Raw genomic sequence first — 17188 nt, forward strand, 5'->3', positions numbered from 1 at the left:
ATCAGGAAAAAACATTGCCTATGTTTAATGCTTTTCACTGCAGTGATGCAATTACAGTTTCATGCTTGGTCTATTTAATCATGGTATTTCACAATGGAATTGTCGATTGTCCATAATATTACCATCCTTCTATTAACATTTTTTGTTTGTCCTTTCAAATGCTGATGCCTTCCTTGCTGCCAAAAACTCCAGATAATTGACCACACCCCCACCTCACTCACCACTCACCACTTTGCTCTGAAGTAAATGTACATTTGTATATGAGCAGATTTATGGTTTAGTTAATCACTACTCTCAATTAACTATACTTAGAGTGAAGTGGTACCCTCTCTTTCAACAGTCTCACTCCCTATCAGCAATAAAGTATCACCGAGTTGTCTGTATGTGGTTAGCTCTCTTTCACTTTGTGGTCCACCTTGAGTCATTGGTTAGAAAAACATGTTGCCAGTGCAGATTTAGAAATGCAAAGAACCAAGTAGGCTTTGTCAGTTCCCCCAAGATCTAAATTAAATGTCATTACAGCAGATTAATTTCTGTACTTTGAGTTTGGCCCTACACCATCTCTACAATATCTGACTCTTGACAGTGTTCATAATCGTTTGACACTAACCAGGTTAGTGAAAGAGCATTTGTAAGATCTCCATGCCTAGATCCACACACTCTGTGGCTTGCATGCAGATATCACAGACACAGCACTCAGAACCTGGATCTACACACGGGCAGCAGTGGGCATCCAGACACCCACAGCAGGCACAGTGATGGGTCATGTCCAGCAAAGGTTCCAGGGAATCAGGCTGACAGCAGCACACTGGAGCGCAGGGAGGAACACAGGGATGAGGCACAGGCATAGCATCCTTTCCCCCGTGGCCAGTAAACAGTCCCAAGGCTGACAGAAAAGACATGCCAAAAGGATGGCGGCACACAGGTCTAAGGATGTGAAAAGACAGGAAGCAGGGAAACATGGATTGGAAGGCATTTGTAAAGAGGAAAATACAAAACTACAAATGCAAAACTACATTTAAATCTGGAAGTAATTTGTTTCTTCACGTTCAGAAAAGGCTCTCACCATCTCCATCCACTTGGTTAATCTGGACAGCAGAGGTTTTGTAGCTGCTCTTCCATATTGAAGTGGGTGGCGGTCTCATTTGGTATGGTGGGCAAAGCTTTGAGGTGGTCAACTTTGGGGAAATAATAATAATAATAATATATGCCATTTAGCAGACGCTTTTATCCAAAGCGACTTACAGTCATGTGTGCATACATTCTACGTATGGGTGGTCCCGGGAATCGAACCCACTACCCGGGCTGTGGTTGTTCTTTTGCCACAGACCATTGTTGTGCTTCATTTGTCTTGTCCGTTAGTAAGGTACTATGGGATATGAAATTAGATTGATAAATAAGTGGTTACACTTTCAGCTAATGCAATGTCATCTTGTACAACATTCTTGTGTACAGATTGCTTCAATCTTCATTCAACGTGATACCTAATCTTGTTGTCAGTAATGTAGAATGAATAGGTAGCAGGCAGGAACTCTCATTGGCAGAAACATCAGTCAAAGATGGTTGACTGTCCTCATGGTGAATCCGGTCTGACAAAGTGCTGTCCTCTGTCAAAGATGCTGTAATTTGGAAGAAAATACCATGTTACAACGTGCAATATTAGTTTCCTAGGTGAGGGGATGAAAACATAACACATAGCTTTGAGAATACATAGCATCCCCCAGATAATGTTGAACATTCACTTTGAAAGACTAGCTGTCTGAAGCACATGAAGTACCTGTGTGGTCCACTGTCGATCCATTGGAAGCATTTTGTGCACTTAGATCGTGTATTACATAGCAGGACTGTGATCTCTCTGGATTCACTTCTCCACACTCCCGGTTCCCATACATGGCATCAGTTAAGAAACATTTGGTGTCTCCAAAGCAGCACAATCAATTTGAAATCTAAAAGGCAACAAAGAGACAAAGGATATTTCAGCCATTCACTAAATGGGTTCAGTCAGCAGTTTTAAGTACTTTCACTTAAAATCAGGACCTGGGGGAAATGTACAGATATGCAAGAAATAGCATGGTTATTAATCTATTACTAATCTCTATTTTGGAAAAGACATCTGGATACTGGCCGGGGTGAGGAAATGCTGACATCCTAATGAAAGTACAGGAGCACACCATTTTCAGCAAGGGTTTTGAGAGGTTTGTAATTATAGGAATTGACCTATACATCTGCACAACCCCCTTCACTGGCCAGGAGTCGCTTTGAGGTACCAGTCTTGACCAGTAGGCCCAGGATATATGGGCCTGATCAGCCTGCAAACTTAACCCATGCATATCATGTATTCTAAACATATTTAATTTTTTTGCTTTGACTACAAGGAACGAGTGTAGAATCCACATCACATTCAGAAGCAATTCAATGTTCATGTTTCTCAAGACACATAATGTCAAATTATATTAAATTAAATATTGAAAAGGGTATGGGTTTGATCAAATGCATAGCAAATATGTTTTACTTATTGTGAATCTATTTCTAAATTGATTGAGAGTAATTCATGTGTACAGGACAGCAGTATCACACACAGTATCATGCACAGTATCATACATACAATTAATTGTACTGATAGATAAATAAAAACTTTGCAATGTAGCCACCATAATTACATATTCTGTAATAAACTAAATGTACTTACATTAGAAGCTTGAGCTTGGAGAAAAGCTCTCTGGCATTGGAGTTTAAAGTGGATATAGCCTACTGTACTAACAACCTAAACAACATTGTGGACTACCTATCCCCTCCCCCTCATGCTCCCCTCCCTTGTGTGTGTGTGTGTGTGTGTGTGTGTGTGTGTGTGTGTGTGTGTGTGTGTGTGTGTGTGTGTGTGTGTGTGTGTGTGTGTGTGTGTGTGTGTGTGTGTGTGTGTGTGTGTGTGTGTGTGTGTGTGTGTGTGTGTGTGAGTGTGAGAGAGAGAGAGAGAGAGAGAGAGAGAGAGAGAGAGAGAGAGAGAGAGAGAGAGAGAGAGAGAGAGAGAGAGAGAGAGATGGGGGTGTTCTTGACTGATGAGCTAAAATGAGAGATGAGTTGAGGAGAGATTAGAGACTAATATGTCTGGATACTCGATTCAGAAACAATAACTATGTGGGATGTATTGCTGCTATCTTAAATCTAACCAAGTCAACAAGGTGAAACGTTTCATATTTGAATGCATCCCATTTAGTGACGCCTTGATGATAGACGCCAACCAAGATATCCTGCAGTCACGGCAACTGGGGAATGCTGGGAACGAGGAGAGGGTAAGCAGAGCGCATACGGGTGGACAATCAGGCAGAAAGTGGTAGAATATGTACTGGGGGACAGAGAGAAAGGGCTGGCAATTGCATTGAGGAACCTTCCTCTGTGGCTATTTTCAAAACCAAGTGTAGATGTGGACATGATTGAGGGCAGGAGATAATGGGGGCGAGGACGTGAGACGGTGTGTGGAGAGATATATAGATACTTGGTTTTATTCGTTTTTAAAGATATATACAGATGGTTCAAAGGATCCAATCAATGGAAGGGTGGGGGCAGGGGTAAATATCACAGATTTCAATGTTAGAGTATATAAGTGGTTAACTGATTATGTGTCAGTGTATGCAGCAGAGTTGATGGCCATGATTATAAGTTTGAGATGGGTGGAGGAGGTGAAACCACTCAGAGTGGTGATCTGCTCTGATTCAGCTCCAGTGTTGAGTAGTGTGAAGTCAGGCAGGTTGATAGGGGAGATTTGTTTGTGGAGATGATGGTGCTGTTAATGGGATTGGAGAGGATGGTAGTGGTGGTCAGCTTTTGTTGGGTTCCCGCCCATGTGGGTGTGGAGGGTAATGAGAAGGCTGATGTGGGGGCTATAAATGCTATGAGGAGAGAAGGGATAGATTTTCAAGTCCTGCTGGGTCGCAGGGAAGTTAAGTCCCTGATCCGGGCAAAAATGCTTGATTTTTGGCAAAGGAAGTGGGATGCTAGTTGTAGGGGGAGGCAATTTTATCATGTGCATCGGTCAGTGAAGGAAAAGGTGGGGAGTATGGGATGTAGGAGAGAGGAAGTTGTGTGGAGTATACTACAGTTTGAGTTTATAAATGTTTGAATGTCGTTGTGGATGAAAGGGAGACATGAAACAGGTCAGTGTGATGAGTGTTTAGTAGAGGAAATGGTGGAGCATGTGTTGATATCTTGTGAATTGTATGACGTAGATAGGGAGAGATTGTGTGAAAGGGTTGGAGAGGCTAGATGGTGTTGGGGTTTGTGGGGGAGGAAAGGGGAGGGAAGTGGTGTCTAGGGCTCTATTTCACGTGGTGGTGTGTGCACCTTGAAATTTGGATGCGATCCGCCAACCCAATCCCAAAGAAGAAGAAGAAGAAAGCCCACTCCATCCATTCTATTGTTTTTTGATGAAGTCTCTCCCTTCTCACGTGTAATTGGGTTATATGAGATTCCCTGTGAGAGCCTTTGTGCCCAAACCCATGCATTGTTATTAATGTAAATTATTTGGTCATGAATCAAGTGTATGTAGACAGGATGAGAATTATGTGCCAGCTGAGCCTAAATGCAGCAAATGTAGTGGTGAACCTGTACCCGAATTTCTGAAGTTCCCTGTGAGGGTGAAGAAGATGGAGGTGGCAAGAATGTCCAGAATGTCTCCTATCATTGAGAAGAGTAGAAGAAAGGAGTGAAGTTGAAGAAGTAATGGCAGTAGGAGTAGAGACACCAGATCCTATTCTTTGTTAACAGAGGGATCCTGACATGTTGCATGTTAAGAAGGTGGAATTTGTGATGTTTATTACTTTGGTTATCAGCACAAATGGAGGAAATCTGAGAAAATAGGCATCCTTGTGAGTTTTTTGGGACTTTTTCTGCAGAGGCATTACAATGAATCCTGTCCATTACTCATTTCTCACCGGCACGTGATTTGAATGTGACTGAAGGAGTGGGGTGGTTGTTTGATTTATTTTATATATTTTATATTTTGTCGTGTCCCCGTACAGTAGGTGGCGGCAATACACAAATAGATGTAGTCTGCCATAAGAAGAAGAAAGGTTGGTCAGAGTGTTCAACTGTTGAGGGAAACTAAAATGCTGATTGTGAAGAAGGTGGATTTTATGGTGTTTATTGCGCATGTGGTTAATTGGATTGCACAAATGAACAAAAGGTCCAAGAAACTGGACATAATAGTATCTGTGGCTGAAAGGTTTTTGGGTCTCCAGGATTTTACTGCCAAAACATTGCAAAGAATACTGTCTGAAGATGATCTTCCTTCTCAGGCCTGTAGGGAGGGGCATTGGTAGTTGAATCTGAATAAAGGAGTACATTGAGTTGTATTTTTGTTTATTTAGTTTAGCTTTATTTAGTTAATTATTTGTCTTATATATAGCCAAAACAGTAAGTGGTGGCATGCAACTATACACAGCATTTGTTTGTGGACCAGCATAATATCGGAGAAGAAGACCCATTACAGGAGTTGGCAGGTGTGTTTTGCTGCCACTGCTCTTCCTCAACAACAACAAAATGTCCTCTGTGTCATCACAACTTTTGGAGATATTTCAACAAAACGATTTTATGGTAGGTTGATCTAAATTTTGACAAAGTTGTAGATATATTCCAATGAAGTTAACGTATATCTATATATACATTTTTTTTTACATATACAGGTAGGAAAGCCTTAAGATAAATAATCCACTTGTTGATAATTTGTTGTTAAAATTTTTATAATATTTTGTTAACGTTAATATGTTGGTTGAGTGTGTTGGGGGCAACTCTTCCCTCCTTACTTGGGGGTAACTGGCCCCTGCGGGCTAGTTACCCCTTTATGATTATGGATGTGTTTCTAACTGTCATTTAGACAATGACTAGCCCAGTTAGAGCTAGTTTATAATAACTTGCTAGCTTAGTAACCTCATTGGCAGTAAATGCTAGCCAGCTAGCTAGTTAGAATAAGCTGCTAAGAGTGCTAGCTAGCAACCTTATTACCAGATCGTCTTATTGTAGAATACATTCAAAAGATAACATAACTTAATTGCAGTTGTAAATGTTTCCACTTGTGACTGATAGATTTACTGTCAGGATTTGGCCAGGGTTGTTCCGGTTTTTGGTCACTAGATGCCCCCATTGTGCTTTTTGACCTTTTGTTTTCCCTTGATCCCCATTATTATTTGCACCTGTGCCTCGTTTCCCCTGATTGTATTTAAACCCTTAGTTTTCCTCAGTTATTTGCTCTGTGTTTGTATGTTAGCACCCAGCCCTAGTATTCTGTGTACTCTTGTTGATTCCGGCGGACTCTCTTGTGGAATTCTGTTTTTTGTTCTTGTTTATTTATTTTTGAGTGTCTTTTGAGGCTTTTTATGCTATACCTACCACCTTGTGGATTTACCTTTTTGTCTTGGAGGATTACCTTTGTTTTTGTGGAATTCCTAATGAGGTTGTGGAGTTACATGTTTTCCTGAAGGACTTCACTTTTTTACTTCATTAAATACACTGTCTCAAGTACTGCTGTGTCTGCCTCATCTTCTGGGTTCTGCTGACTATTCGTGGCTCAGTTGGTTAAGTGACTGTTTCTCACTCCAGAGACCCGGGTTCGTAACCACGTCCTGACATTTACAGATACAATTACTTTATAGCCGTTTAGCTATTTTACACAGCATTTTATGCCATATAGTTAGATAGCTAACTATGTTTTTAAGAGAGAGCTTGACAATTGGCATCTCTCCTCCACCTGTTTTCAGTCACAGGATTAGGTGTGAGCAGTGCAGGAGGTGGGCTCATGAGTTGTGCTACAATTTTACTGGGAATAGCTTTATTTGGGCGCAGTGGTCTAAGGCACTGCATCTCAGCGCTAGAGGCGTCACAACAGACACTGGTTCGATACCGGGCTGTATCACAACCGGCCGTGATCAGGAGTCCCATAGGGCGGAGCACAATCGGCCCAGCATTGTTCCGGGTTAGGGGAGGGTTTGGCCCGGGGTAGGCCATCATTGTAAAATAATCATTTGTTATTAGCTAACTTGCTTAGTTAAATAAAGAAATATAAAAATATACAATTTGTGACCTACAGTGCATTTGGAAATTATTCAGACCCCTTATTCTTTGTTATGTTACAGCCTTATTCTAAAATTGATTAAATAAATAGTTTCCTCATCAATCTACTCACAACACCCCATAATGACAAAGCGCAAACAGGTTTTTATACATTTTCTGGAAATGTATTCAAAATAAAAACAGAAAGACATTATTTACATAAGTATTTAGACTCTTTGTTATGAGCCTCAAAATTGAGCTCATGTGCATCCTGTTTCCATTGATCATCCTTGAGATGTTTCTACAACTTGATTGGAGTTCACCTGTGGTACCTGTTCACCTGTGGTACATTCAATTGATTGGACCTGATTTGGAAAGGCACAAACCTGTCTATATAAGTTCTCACAGTTCACAGTGCATGTCAGAGCAAAAAAGTCATGAAGTCGAAGGAATTGTCGAGGCACACATCTGGGGAAGGGTACCAAACATTTGTACAGCATTGAAAGTCCCAAAGAACACAGTGTCCTCCATCATTATTACATGGAAGAAGTTAGCAACTCTTCCTAGAGCTGGCTGCCCAGCTAAACTGAGTAATCGGGGGAGAAGGACCTTGGTCAGGGAGGTGACCAAGAACCCGATGGTCACTCTGACAGAGCTCTGGAGTTCCTCTGTGAAAATCTATGCACACACTGTACATATATTTTTCTATTGTGTTATTGACTGTACGTTTGTTTGTGTAATTCTGTTGTTTTTGTCGCACTGCTTTGCTTTATCTTGACCAGGTCTCAGTTGTAAATGAGAACTTGTTCTCAACTGGCCTACCTGGCTAAATAAAGGTTAAATAGAAATTATAGAAAAAGATGGGAGAACCTTTCAAAGGACAACCATCTCTGCAGCACTCCACCAATCAGGCCTTTATGGTAGAGAGGCCAGATGTAAGCCACAGCTCGCTTAGAGATTGCCAAAAGGCACCTAAAGAATCTCAGACCATGAGAAACAAGATTCTCTGGCCTGAAGAAACCAAGATTGAACTCTTTGGCCTGAATCCCAAGCGTCACGTCTGGATAACCTGTCACGGTCCCTATGGTGAAGCATGGTGGTGGCATGTCAGGATCGAGGGAAAGATGAACGGAGCAAAGTACAAACAGATCCTCAAAGAAAACCTGCTCCAGAACGCTCAGGACCTCAGACTGACACGAAGGTTCACCTTTCAACAGGACAATGACCCTAAGCACACAGCCAAGATTATACAGGAGTGGCTTTGGGACAAGTCTCTGAATGTCCTTGAGTGGCCCAGCCAGAGCCCGGACTTGATCCCGATCGAACATCTCTGGAGAGACCTGAGAAAAGCTGTGCAGCGAGGCTTCCCATCTAACCTGACAGAGCTTTAAACGATCTGCAGAAAAGAATGTGAGAAACTCCCAAAATACAGGTGTGCCAAGCTTGTAGCATCATACCCAAGGAGACTCGAGGCTGTAATCGCTGCCAAAGGTACTTCAACAAAGTACTGAGTAATGTGTCTGAATACTTATGTAAATGTGATATTTAAGTTTATTTTATTTTATAGTTTTGCTAAAATATTTTAAAAAACGTTTTTTGCTTCATCATTATGGGGTATTGTGTGTAGATTGATGAGGAAAAAGTATATTTGATCAATTTTAGAATAAGGCTGTAACATAACAAAATGTGGAACATGTCAAGAGGTCTGAATACTTTCCGAATGCACTGTATGTACAAATTACAATAGTGCAATAGCAGAGCATAAGAGAGTTTCCACATCAATGTTACACTGTTATTGTTATGAAATGTTATATTACAATGTTATTTATTGTTATTAGTGATATTCCACTCAAATTTTATATTCCAATTAATATTTTTTTAAATGAATTAAAAATAACTGTTGATAACCTTTTGCTTCTGAATGTCATTTTAAAGATGGCTGGGATTTTAAATCTTGCATTATTCACATACTTAGTGCAATTGTACATAATGGACTGTATGTAAAAGGAACAACAAAGAAAGAACAAAGAAAATTCATATTAAGTTAAAAAGAGTGACTTTACATCAACTCTCCTCTAGAATTAGCCAATAACAAAAAAAAACTGTATTCTTACAACTCTATCATAGGTTTGTACAACTGTAACCCCTGGCCTTTATTTTATGTACTTTCACTTTTGAAAGTAAATTCTTGGGATTGTTTTTTAAATTTTTACTTTTAATGTTATTTTATGTTTATTTACTTGTAGTAATATCCTATGTTTTCACATGAGAAGTGATTACTTTTGGTAAAAATGCTTTATGGATTCCTGGGGCTGGTGCTAGAAAAATTCCGAAGTGTGCACGGCAGTTGGGAAAGGAGGTGACTGCTGGTGACTATTGGAGCTGAGGAGCCGGAAATGGCTGCAAGTAGTGCGGACGAAATGGTGGATATTGAGAAAAAGTTGGTGAAGCAATAGCTGTGCTGGACTGCAAACAATATGGGTGTCAAATCTGATTATATGGAGCGGGGAGATGATGGTCAAGGACCGGAATGGTAGGTAGTGGAAAGACATAGGAAGAAGAGAGATCATGTTACAGAAAGCAGTGGGACGTCTAGTAAAGAAATCATAAAGAGGGCCATGGTAGGAAGCAATAGTAATGATGTGTTGGAGTGGAAAGTGGTGATAGTGTTTGATGAAACCACAGGGCTTATTTACACCCTATCTGAATAACTAATGCCCTAGAGAAAGAGGTAAGTGAAGTAAAAATGAGCTTGGTTCATTGGAAATGGTTCATTGTTAATATTTTGTGGTAGCCAGGCTCAGCAAGAGAAGATTCTGAAAATGGAAAACGCTTAATGGGAAGAAGATTAAAAGCCATGTCCCTGGTGCTTATGCTAGGTTGAGGGGAGTCATCATTAGGGTCCCACTATCTATGCCTATAGATGATATTAAAGAAAATGTGAAGGGAGGAAGAGTGATGGAGGCCAAAAGGTTGATCAGCAGGAAAGAAGGTCAAAGTTAAAGCTGCTGAGATTTGAGAAGGTTATGCCTGGGGAATTACAGATAGGAATCCTTAGTCTCAATGTTTGACAATTTGTCCCATATTTAAAATAAATAAATTATTTGACCTTTATTTAACCAGGCAAGTCAGTTAAGAACATATTCTTATTTTCAATGACGACCTGTGGGTCAGGTTAGGGTTAACTGCCTGTTCAGGGGCAGCTCGGGGGTTTGAACTCGCAACCTTCCGGTTACTAGTCCAACGCTCTAACCACTAGGCTACGCTGCCACCCCATGTGCACTGCAGTGTTTAAAATGCCCAAGAAAGGGACGTGTAGCTGTTCAATTTAAAGGAAGGAAAAGTCATGCCAAGTGTGTAGGATCACTTGATTACTGTGAATGAGGGAGCAATGTGAAGTTTAAATGTTGTAATTGTGGGAGGGAACATCCACCAAACTGCATTTGGTGGATGCCAGGTGCAGAGAGAGGCAAGAGAGGCTCAGATATATAAAATGAGTCATGATGTATCGTATACAGAGGCTGTAAAACAGATTGGTGGAACTACAGTGTGGAATTATGGTGCTGCTATGGCTGCTCCAGTAGTAAGTGGACCTAATGTCAGGGCTGGTGTTTCTGCTGGCATGGTTTTGAGGCCTCTTTGGGAATATTGCGCTCATGAATGTGCGGTGTCAAAGGACGCTTTGATAATTAATAAAGTTTACTTCATAGCTTTTATTGGTAAGGTTACCAATACGACTCGGGGGATTTATTTGTTTTGTTATTTTCATGGTCGTACAGAATTGGGCAGATCATTAGTAATCGTACATTCCAGCACAGTAGGTGGCGGCATGCAATTTAACGATTGCTTGTGGACCGCCATGACAGCATAGAATAAAACTTTAAAGAAGAAGAATGTTTGGTCCAACATCCGAGTTTAGCCGATTATTTGATTTCCGGCGTCGTCAACCCAGATTGCGACCCTGAGCAGTTATTTAGCTAGGTACTATCGTTGAAGTTTGATCGAGGATTGCAAATACATCACAAATGGTACCGTTAGTTAGCTAAATTAATGCAAATACATGCGTTTTGGTTTATGTGAATTTCATGGTTAGTTGCCTACCATAGCAATTGTCTAGATTAGTGTCTTCGCCTTGCTAAACCGGCTAATGCTAACCAACACTTTTAGCAAGCTAACGGTTGCTAGCCAGTCGCAATGGAAATGCAACAGCTTGCCGACTCTTTTCAGACTTTTAGCTTGTTACCGTTTGTTAGTTAAGCATTCGTTATCTGTTTTATGTCTCATGTTATAGCTAGCGAAGTTGCCATCTGGAATAGCGAGATATAGCTAGCGAAGTTGCCATCTGGAATGCGGAATAATTTTTTTAACCAACAATATATTGTATCGTTTGGGCAGACTAGTATGTCCGACTCTACGTAGAATAGACAGTAGTATAACAACTTTAGATATTGTTTGCCATCCGATTAGTTGTTTTCGACATAATGATGATTAGCCGATCAGATCGAACCTCCAGCGGCATAACGTTACCCAAGTACTGTAACTAGCTTGTACTCTGGAGATCGAGCCGACAGTCCATTGAAATCATGGTACATTTATTTTCAACCAACCTTTATTTGGCTAAACTTGCACTGGCGTGTCCAGTTCCATGGGTAACTCCAAAAGCTAGAGAATATTAAATCCACTATTTTATATCGAGTTAGAAATGGCTTGTTGCATCTGTGTTTGGGTTGTATGCGAGATATCCGGCAGCTAAAATTCTGAGGGAACTCCGTGCAAAAAGTGGATTTAATATTTTAATGAATATTCTCTGGTTATCTGAGTTACATCTGCAAATGGAAACATGTGTCTAAGACAGTGCCTAACAAATCGAGAATGAAAAAAGTATCGACAAGTAAAGGATGGTTGAAAATAAAACTGCCATACTTTCAATGGATCCTCTGATCGACCTCCAATACAAGCAATATTCGTTATGGCGCTGGAGGTTGTCTGATTGGCTAGATGATGATGATTATCTTCCAGGACAGTGAAGTGTCAGACTTTGAGCCTGCTCCAGGGCTTGAGAGCAGTATGGAGGGCGAGAATGCACCAGTGTACTGCATTTGTCGAAAACCTGACATCAATTGCTTCATGATGTGAGTTTAATCAGATGATCATAACAGCAACACCTTCAACACAAGTAATCATAACATGACCTTGAAATGTTACATAACCTTCATTTCATGGGGCTCATATCTGTGTTTTTCTTGTAGTGGTTGTGACAACTGTAATGAGTGGTTTCATGGTAACTGCATCAATCTCACAGAGAAGATGGCCAAAGCTATCAGGCAGTGGTACTGCCTGCGATGCCGAGGTGAGGTTTTTGTTCCCCATTCACTATCATCCACATGGGTATCAGTCACATATGCTTACCAACCTTACATGATGTCTGTTACTTTTGATTAGACAAAAACCCATCATTGGAGATAAAATACCGTCCAAAGAAGAGCCGCGAAAAGGAGGCAGAGGGCCAGAGAGAGCCAGAGAGAAAATTTGAAAGACAAAACAGCACTCCAGATTATAAATCTGAAAGGCGCCGTGGATCAAAGGTTCGTTATTTTACATCTAAATGTTATGTCCCCATTTTCCTTCAATGTACATCTAAAATTGTGTGTCTTTGGAACTATTCTTTTGGCAAACATATCTTTGTCTCTTGCTTGTCTCAGGTTAAGCGCTCTGCTCGTATGTGTGGAGAGTGCGAGCCCTGCTTGAGGACTGAGGACTGCGCCACATGCGACTTCTGCAAGGACATGAAGAAATTTGGGGGTCCCAACAAAATAAGACAGAAGTGTCGATTTAGGCAGTGTGACGTCCGAGCCAGGGTGAGTTCCTAATGAGACTAAGCCATCACTTTCTTTTGCTTACATCTTTTGAACTGGTGTAGTCTTGCAAACTGTGACACAATGCTGCTTATTCTCTGCAGAAAATGTTGCGTGTGAAGGATGAAGAGTTTAATTTGCGTGAAAGGCGGGATAATTCCTACCACCGGAGAAGACGATATTCAGACGACTACGATAGTGAGGCAGAACTCTATGAAAAGTACAAGGCAGCGGGATATGACGACAACATGGTATTGCAGTGGATGAGAAATATGTCTGAAGATTCTATCAAGCACTATTTGAAACCCATTCAAAATACAAAGATCCTTATTATTGTCCTACTGTTGATCTTACACTCCCATATCCACTTGTTCTTTAGCTTGAATAGCACTTTTTCAAGTATTTTGAATGTTTATCTTATTGTTTCTGTTCAACCCAGCCATGGCTCAGTGATGAGGATGACGGGCCACCATTCAGCCCTGTCCTGCGAAAGAAAGCTGTGAAGGTCAAGCATGTGAAGAGACGGGAAAATAAATTTGACAAGAAAGTAAGCAAACTTTACTTTTACATCTTGCAGGCACACAATGATTACTGTTAATTTTTATCCCATGCAGTTGCAGTCCACATCTACCAAATATTTGAAGCTTTTAACTTTTTTTTATTGTATCATGGGAATATTACTGTTATTATTATTACTATTACAAAATACATCAAAGAACAGTGATTTTACATGTGTGCATTGCGATTTGTTTTCGTTGATGCACATCAGAAAGAGTCACGGCGGCACAAACAGAAACAGAAGCACAAGGACAAAGTCAGGCACAGTGATAGGGGAGATGCCAGGGATGGAGGAGGGCAGCGACAGTGCCTCGGGCCCAGCTGTGTGGAAGCTGCACGAGCCAACTCAAAATACTGTTCAGAAGAATGTGGCATGAAGCTGGCTACCAAGTAAGCACACACACAAACACACACACATGCAACTGTAAGAAAACAAATCAAATGTAAAATAAATTCTGTCTCTAGCCGGCTCTATGAGATACTCCCTCAACGTATCCAGCAGTGGCAGCAGAGCCCCTGCATCGCTGAGGAGCAGGGCAAGAAGCAACTGGAGCGGATCCGAAGGGATCAGCAGAATGCACGCATGCGTCTCACTGACATGGAGAAACGCTTCCACGAGCTGGAGGGAATCATTGCTAAGGCCAAGCAGCAGGTAGTCCAGCAGGATGAGGAGGTGAGTCACTTCAGTATTTTTTTATTGGCCACTGCGGTATTTATCCAGTGGGGTCAGAGTTCCTCGGGTAGAGAAATGTTTTGCCGTTCAAGCCTGCACTCAAATCTTTCAGCGGCCTCCTGGGTGAAACATTGCTTTGACGTGTCTTTCTTTTGGTTCTCGTTTCAGACGAATGAAGGGGACAATGAAGAAACAGACCTGATGATTTTCTGTGTGTCCTGCAGTCACCCTATCAACCCAAAGGTGGCACTGCGACATATGGAGAGATGCTATGCTAAGGTGAGCCTGTCGATGTTGAGCCAACATTTTTTTTTAATCCAGCCTATCAGTCAACCCCAAAAATGCTTTTGCGTATCCTTCAACACCTTCCCTCTAACTCAGTTAGCGTAGCGCCACAGGGTTTCAGACTGCAGCCATTTTCACTCACGCTGTAAACTGGAGATTTCCTATTTAGCTTCTCTGATCTTGGTTGTGAGTTTGTGGTATACCTCCAGAGTGTAGTAGCTGATAAGTGTCTGCAACATCCTATATGGGAGAGGAAATGTACAGAATTAAACTTAATATAGAGTACTAGCAATACGAATATAAGTTGCAGATATTTACTCCTTCCTAAAGGACACAGTATAAACGGATAATATTCTTGTTTTCTCTCTTTTGCATTGACAGTATGAGAGCCAGACATCTTTTGGTTCAATGTACCCAACAAAGATCGAAGGGTAAGAGTCTAGCACTTTGAATGGGTTTGCTGGAAGTGATCAATTGTTGCTTGCTTTTCTGTTTCCATATTGTTTCACCACGGTAGTCTGTATACTTTTTGTTCTCAGAGCAACAAGACTCTTCTGCGATGTGTACAACCCCCAGAGCAAAACCTACTGCAAGAGGCTTCAGGTTTTGTGCCCAGAACATTCCAGGGACCCAAAGGTCAGTGATGATTGGCGAGTCAAATGCCCAAAAACTTTGCCATAAAGCACACTAATTGTCCTGCTGTTTGACTTATGATGTATAATCTTGGCTTCGCTTGCCCTTCTCTTGTGTTGTGGTTAGGTCCCAGGGGATGAGGTGTGCGGCTGTCCTCTGGTTCGTAATGTGTTTGAGGCAACAGGCGAATACTGCAGGGTTTCTAAACGCAAATGTAATAAGCACTACAACTGGGAGAAGCTCAGGAGAGCTGAGGTGGACCTGGAGCGTGTCAGAGTGGTTAGTTGTGGAATGCACCACATCCATCTATTATTTTGGGCCACTTCACCAGGGTTGAGGTGAACTCCATTGGCATTCCTGTAGATTCGAATCAGAAAGAAACCAGAATTCCAGTTCATGATTTTTAGCTAACATGAAAATCAATTGACTAAGACCCTGGTTATAACAAACATTATTGACCTTCATAAATTGTAGTTCATATGATATATGAAAGTGAATTTTAAAGGACAGAGTACACAGTTGATTTCAAAGACTTTAGCTATTTTAATCATTACTCCTTGCTTTTCTCCCAAAATGTCTTTGTAAACAGTGGTACAAGCTGGATGAGCTCTTTGAGCAGGAGCGCAACGTCAGGACTGCTATGACCAACAGGGCAGGTCTACTTGCTCTCATGCTGCACCAAACCATTCAGCATGACCCCCTGACAACGGATCTCCGTTGCAACAAGGACAGATAGCCGGCTGCATCTTCATGTTATTTCTGAGTGGCATTTTCGTACATCTTTGTTAGAGATTTATAGTATCTTTTTGTAGAGACTTTGGATTTTAAGACCTTTGCTGATGTTGAAAAACTTAATATTTGAATGGTAAATTAATATTTTCCTTGTGTCCAGCACTATTGAGGTCTTGTCACTTCTGGTTATCTTGTTAATTATAGTCCAAAAATAAAGACTGTGATCAAGCTCTCCTGCAAATGGAAAAACCTTGGTCAAGCCTATCTGCTGTAGAATCTGCGTGTGTGCATGCACTCACATTGTGGTATAGCTGACCCCATTTAGTTGACTGGTTAATTGTTTGTTTGGTAGATTGAATTAGTCGAGCAGTAGCAACAACAAAAAAGTTCATGGTGCACGAATCAGACCGGTGTCTTGTACACGTCTGAGTGGACTGCTCCATTGTGGAGGATGTGGGGATGGCACAGTCCATGAAATGTGCTACTGAAATTCTATTTGGTTATATTACATAAGAACAATGGTGCAACACTAATAGCAATTATAATATTAAACAAATGTGCTTTTTCTAGTGTTGGATAGTGGCGCTGTTCACGGTTCAGAAAAATGTCAGTGTGCTCTTGAATTGGCACCTTTTCCTAAACCATGTTGCTATGTGCAAAATAGCAGAGTCAACCTGCATACTGGTGTTGAGAAAAATACAGTGGAGGCAGCAGCAGAATGAGATGAGAACAGCTCTTGGCTTATTGTCTAAGAAAAGTGAGGGGAAAGGGAACCCCAACTTAATTAGGTCTGCTCAACAGTCTATCTGTTGAATATGCCTGGCTTCATATATCTATAAAAATAAAACAGATCCTGCTTATGTTGCCTGTTTGAGTGTTTAATAGCCTACTGATTCAGTGAGCACCAAGCCTCACAATTACATGTCAAGTAAACAATTTGACAAATTCAGCTGTTTTTCATCTTTGCTTTGCTGTAATAAAGGCTATACACTTTTCAGCCTCTGGTATTATTTGTGTTAACACTTCCAAATTGTCAAATAATATAACGCTGTTCCATAAGGTGTTTTTTTAAATCAAATTTTACTGCTTGCATGAGTTGCTTGATGTGGAATAGAGTTCCATGTAGTCAGGGGTCTATGCAGTACTTTAAGTCTCTCGTAGTCTGTTCTGGACTTGGGGACTGTGAAGAGACCTCTGGTGGCATGTCTTGTGGGGTATGCATGGGTGTCTGAGCTGTGAGCTAGTAGTTCAAACAGACAGCACAGTGCATTCAGTGTATTTCACAAATACAAGTAGTGATGAAGTCAATCTCTCCACTTTGAGCCAGCAGAGATTGACATGCATATTATTGTTAGCTCTCTATGGACATCCAAAGGCCAGCCTTGCTGCCCTGTTCTGAGCCAATTGCAAT

The 17188-nt window shown here is 41.1% G+C and overlaps 1 protein-coding gene across 3 annotated transcripts; it reads left to right on the forward strand.

Moving 5' to 3' along the window:
• Positions 1-9555: 9555 nt before the first annotated feature.
• On the forward strand, positions 9556-16774 carry LOC124003082 (CXXC-type zinc finger protein 1-like). 3 transcript variants are annotated; one of them, XM_046311127.1, is made up of 14 exons: positions 9556-9574; positions 12061-12173; positions 12291-12391; positions 12484-12626; positions 12744-12899; positions 13001-13147; positions 13336-13443; positions 13666-13844; positions 13920-14127; positions 14296-14406; positions 14794-14843; positions 14952-15048; positions 15172-15324; positions 15635-16774. In XM_046311127.1, exons 1-14 carry the CDS (start codon positions 9572-9574, stop codon positions 15779-15781), a joined length of 1716 nt encoding a protein of 571 aa, XP_046167083.1. In that variant the 5' UTR covers positions 9556-9571; the 3' UTR covers positions 15782-16774. The 3 variants fall into 3 exon arrangements, with proteins under 3 accessions (XP_046167083.1, XP_046167081.1, XP_046167082.1); XM_046311125.1 differs by lacking the exon at positions 9556-9574 and adding an exon at positions 10931-11069; XM_046311126.1 differs by lacking the exon at positions 9556-9574 and adding an exon at positions 11101-11627.
• Positions 16775-17188: the final 414 nt, after the last annotated feature.

This window comes from Oncorhynchus gorbuscha, linkage group LG18 (assembly GCF_021184085.1).
Source record: "Oncorhynchus gorbuscha isolate QuinsamMale2020 ecotype Even-year linkage group LG18, OgorEven_v1.0, whole genome shotgun sequence".
NCBI lineage: Eukaryota > Metazoa > Chordata > Actinopteri > Salmoniformes > Salmonidae > Oncorhynchus > Oncorhynchus gorbuscha.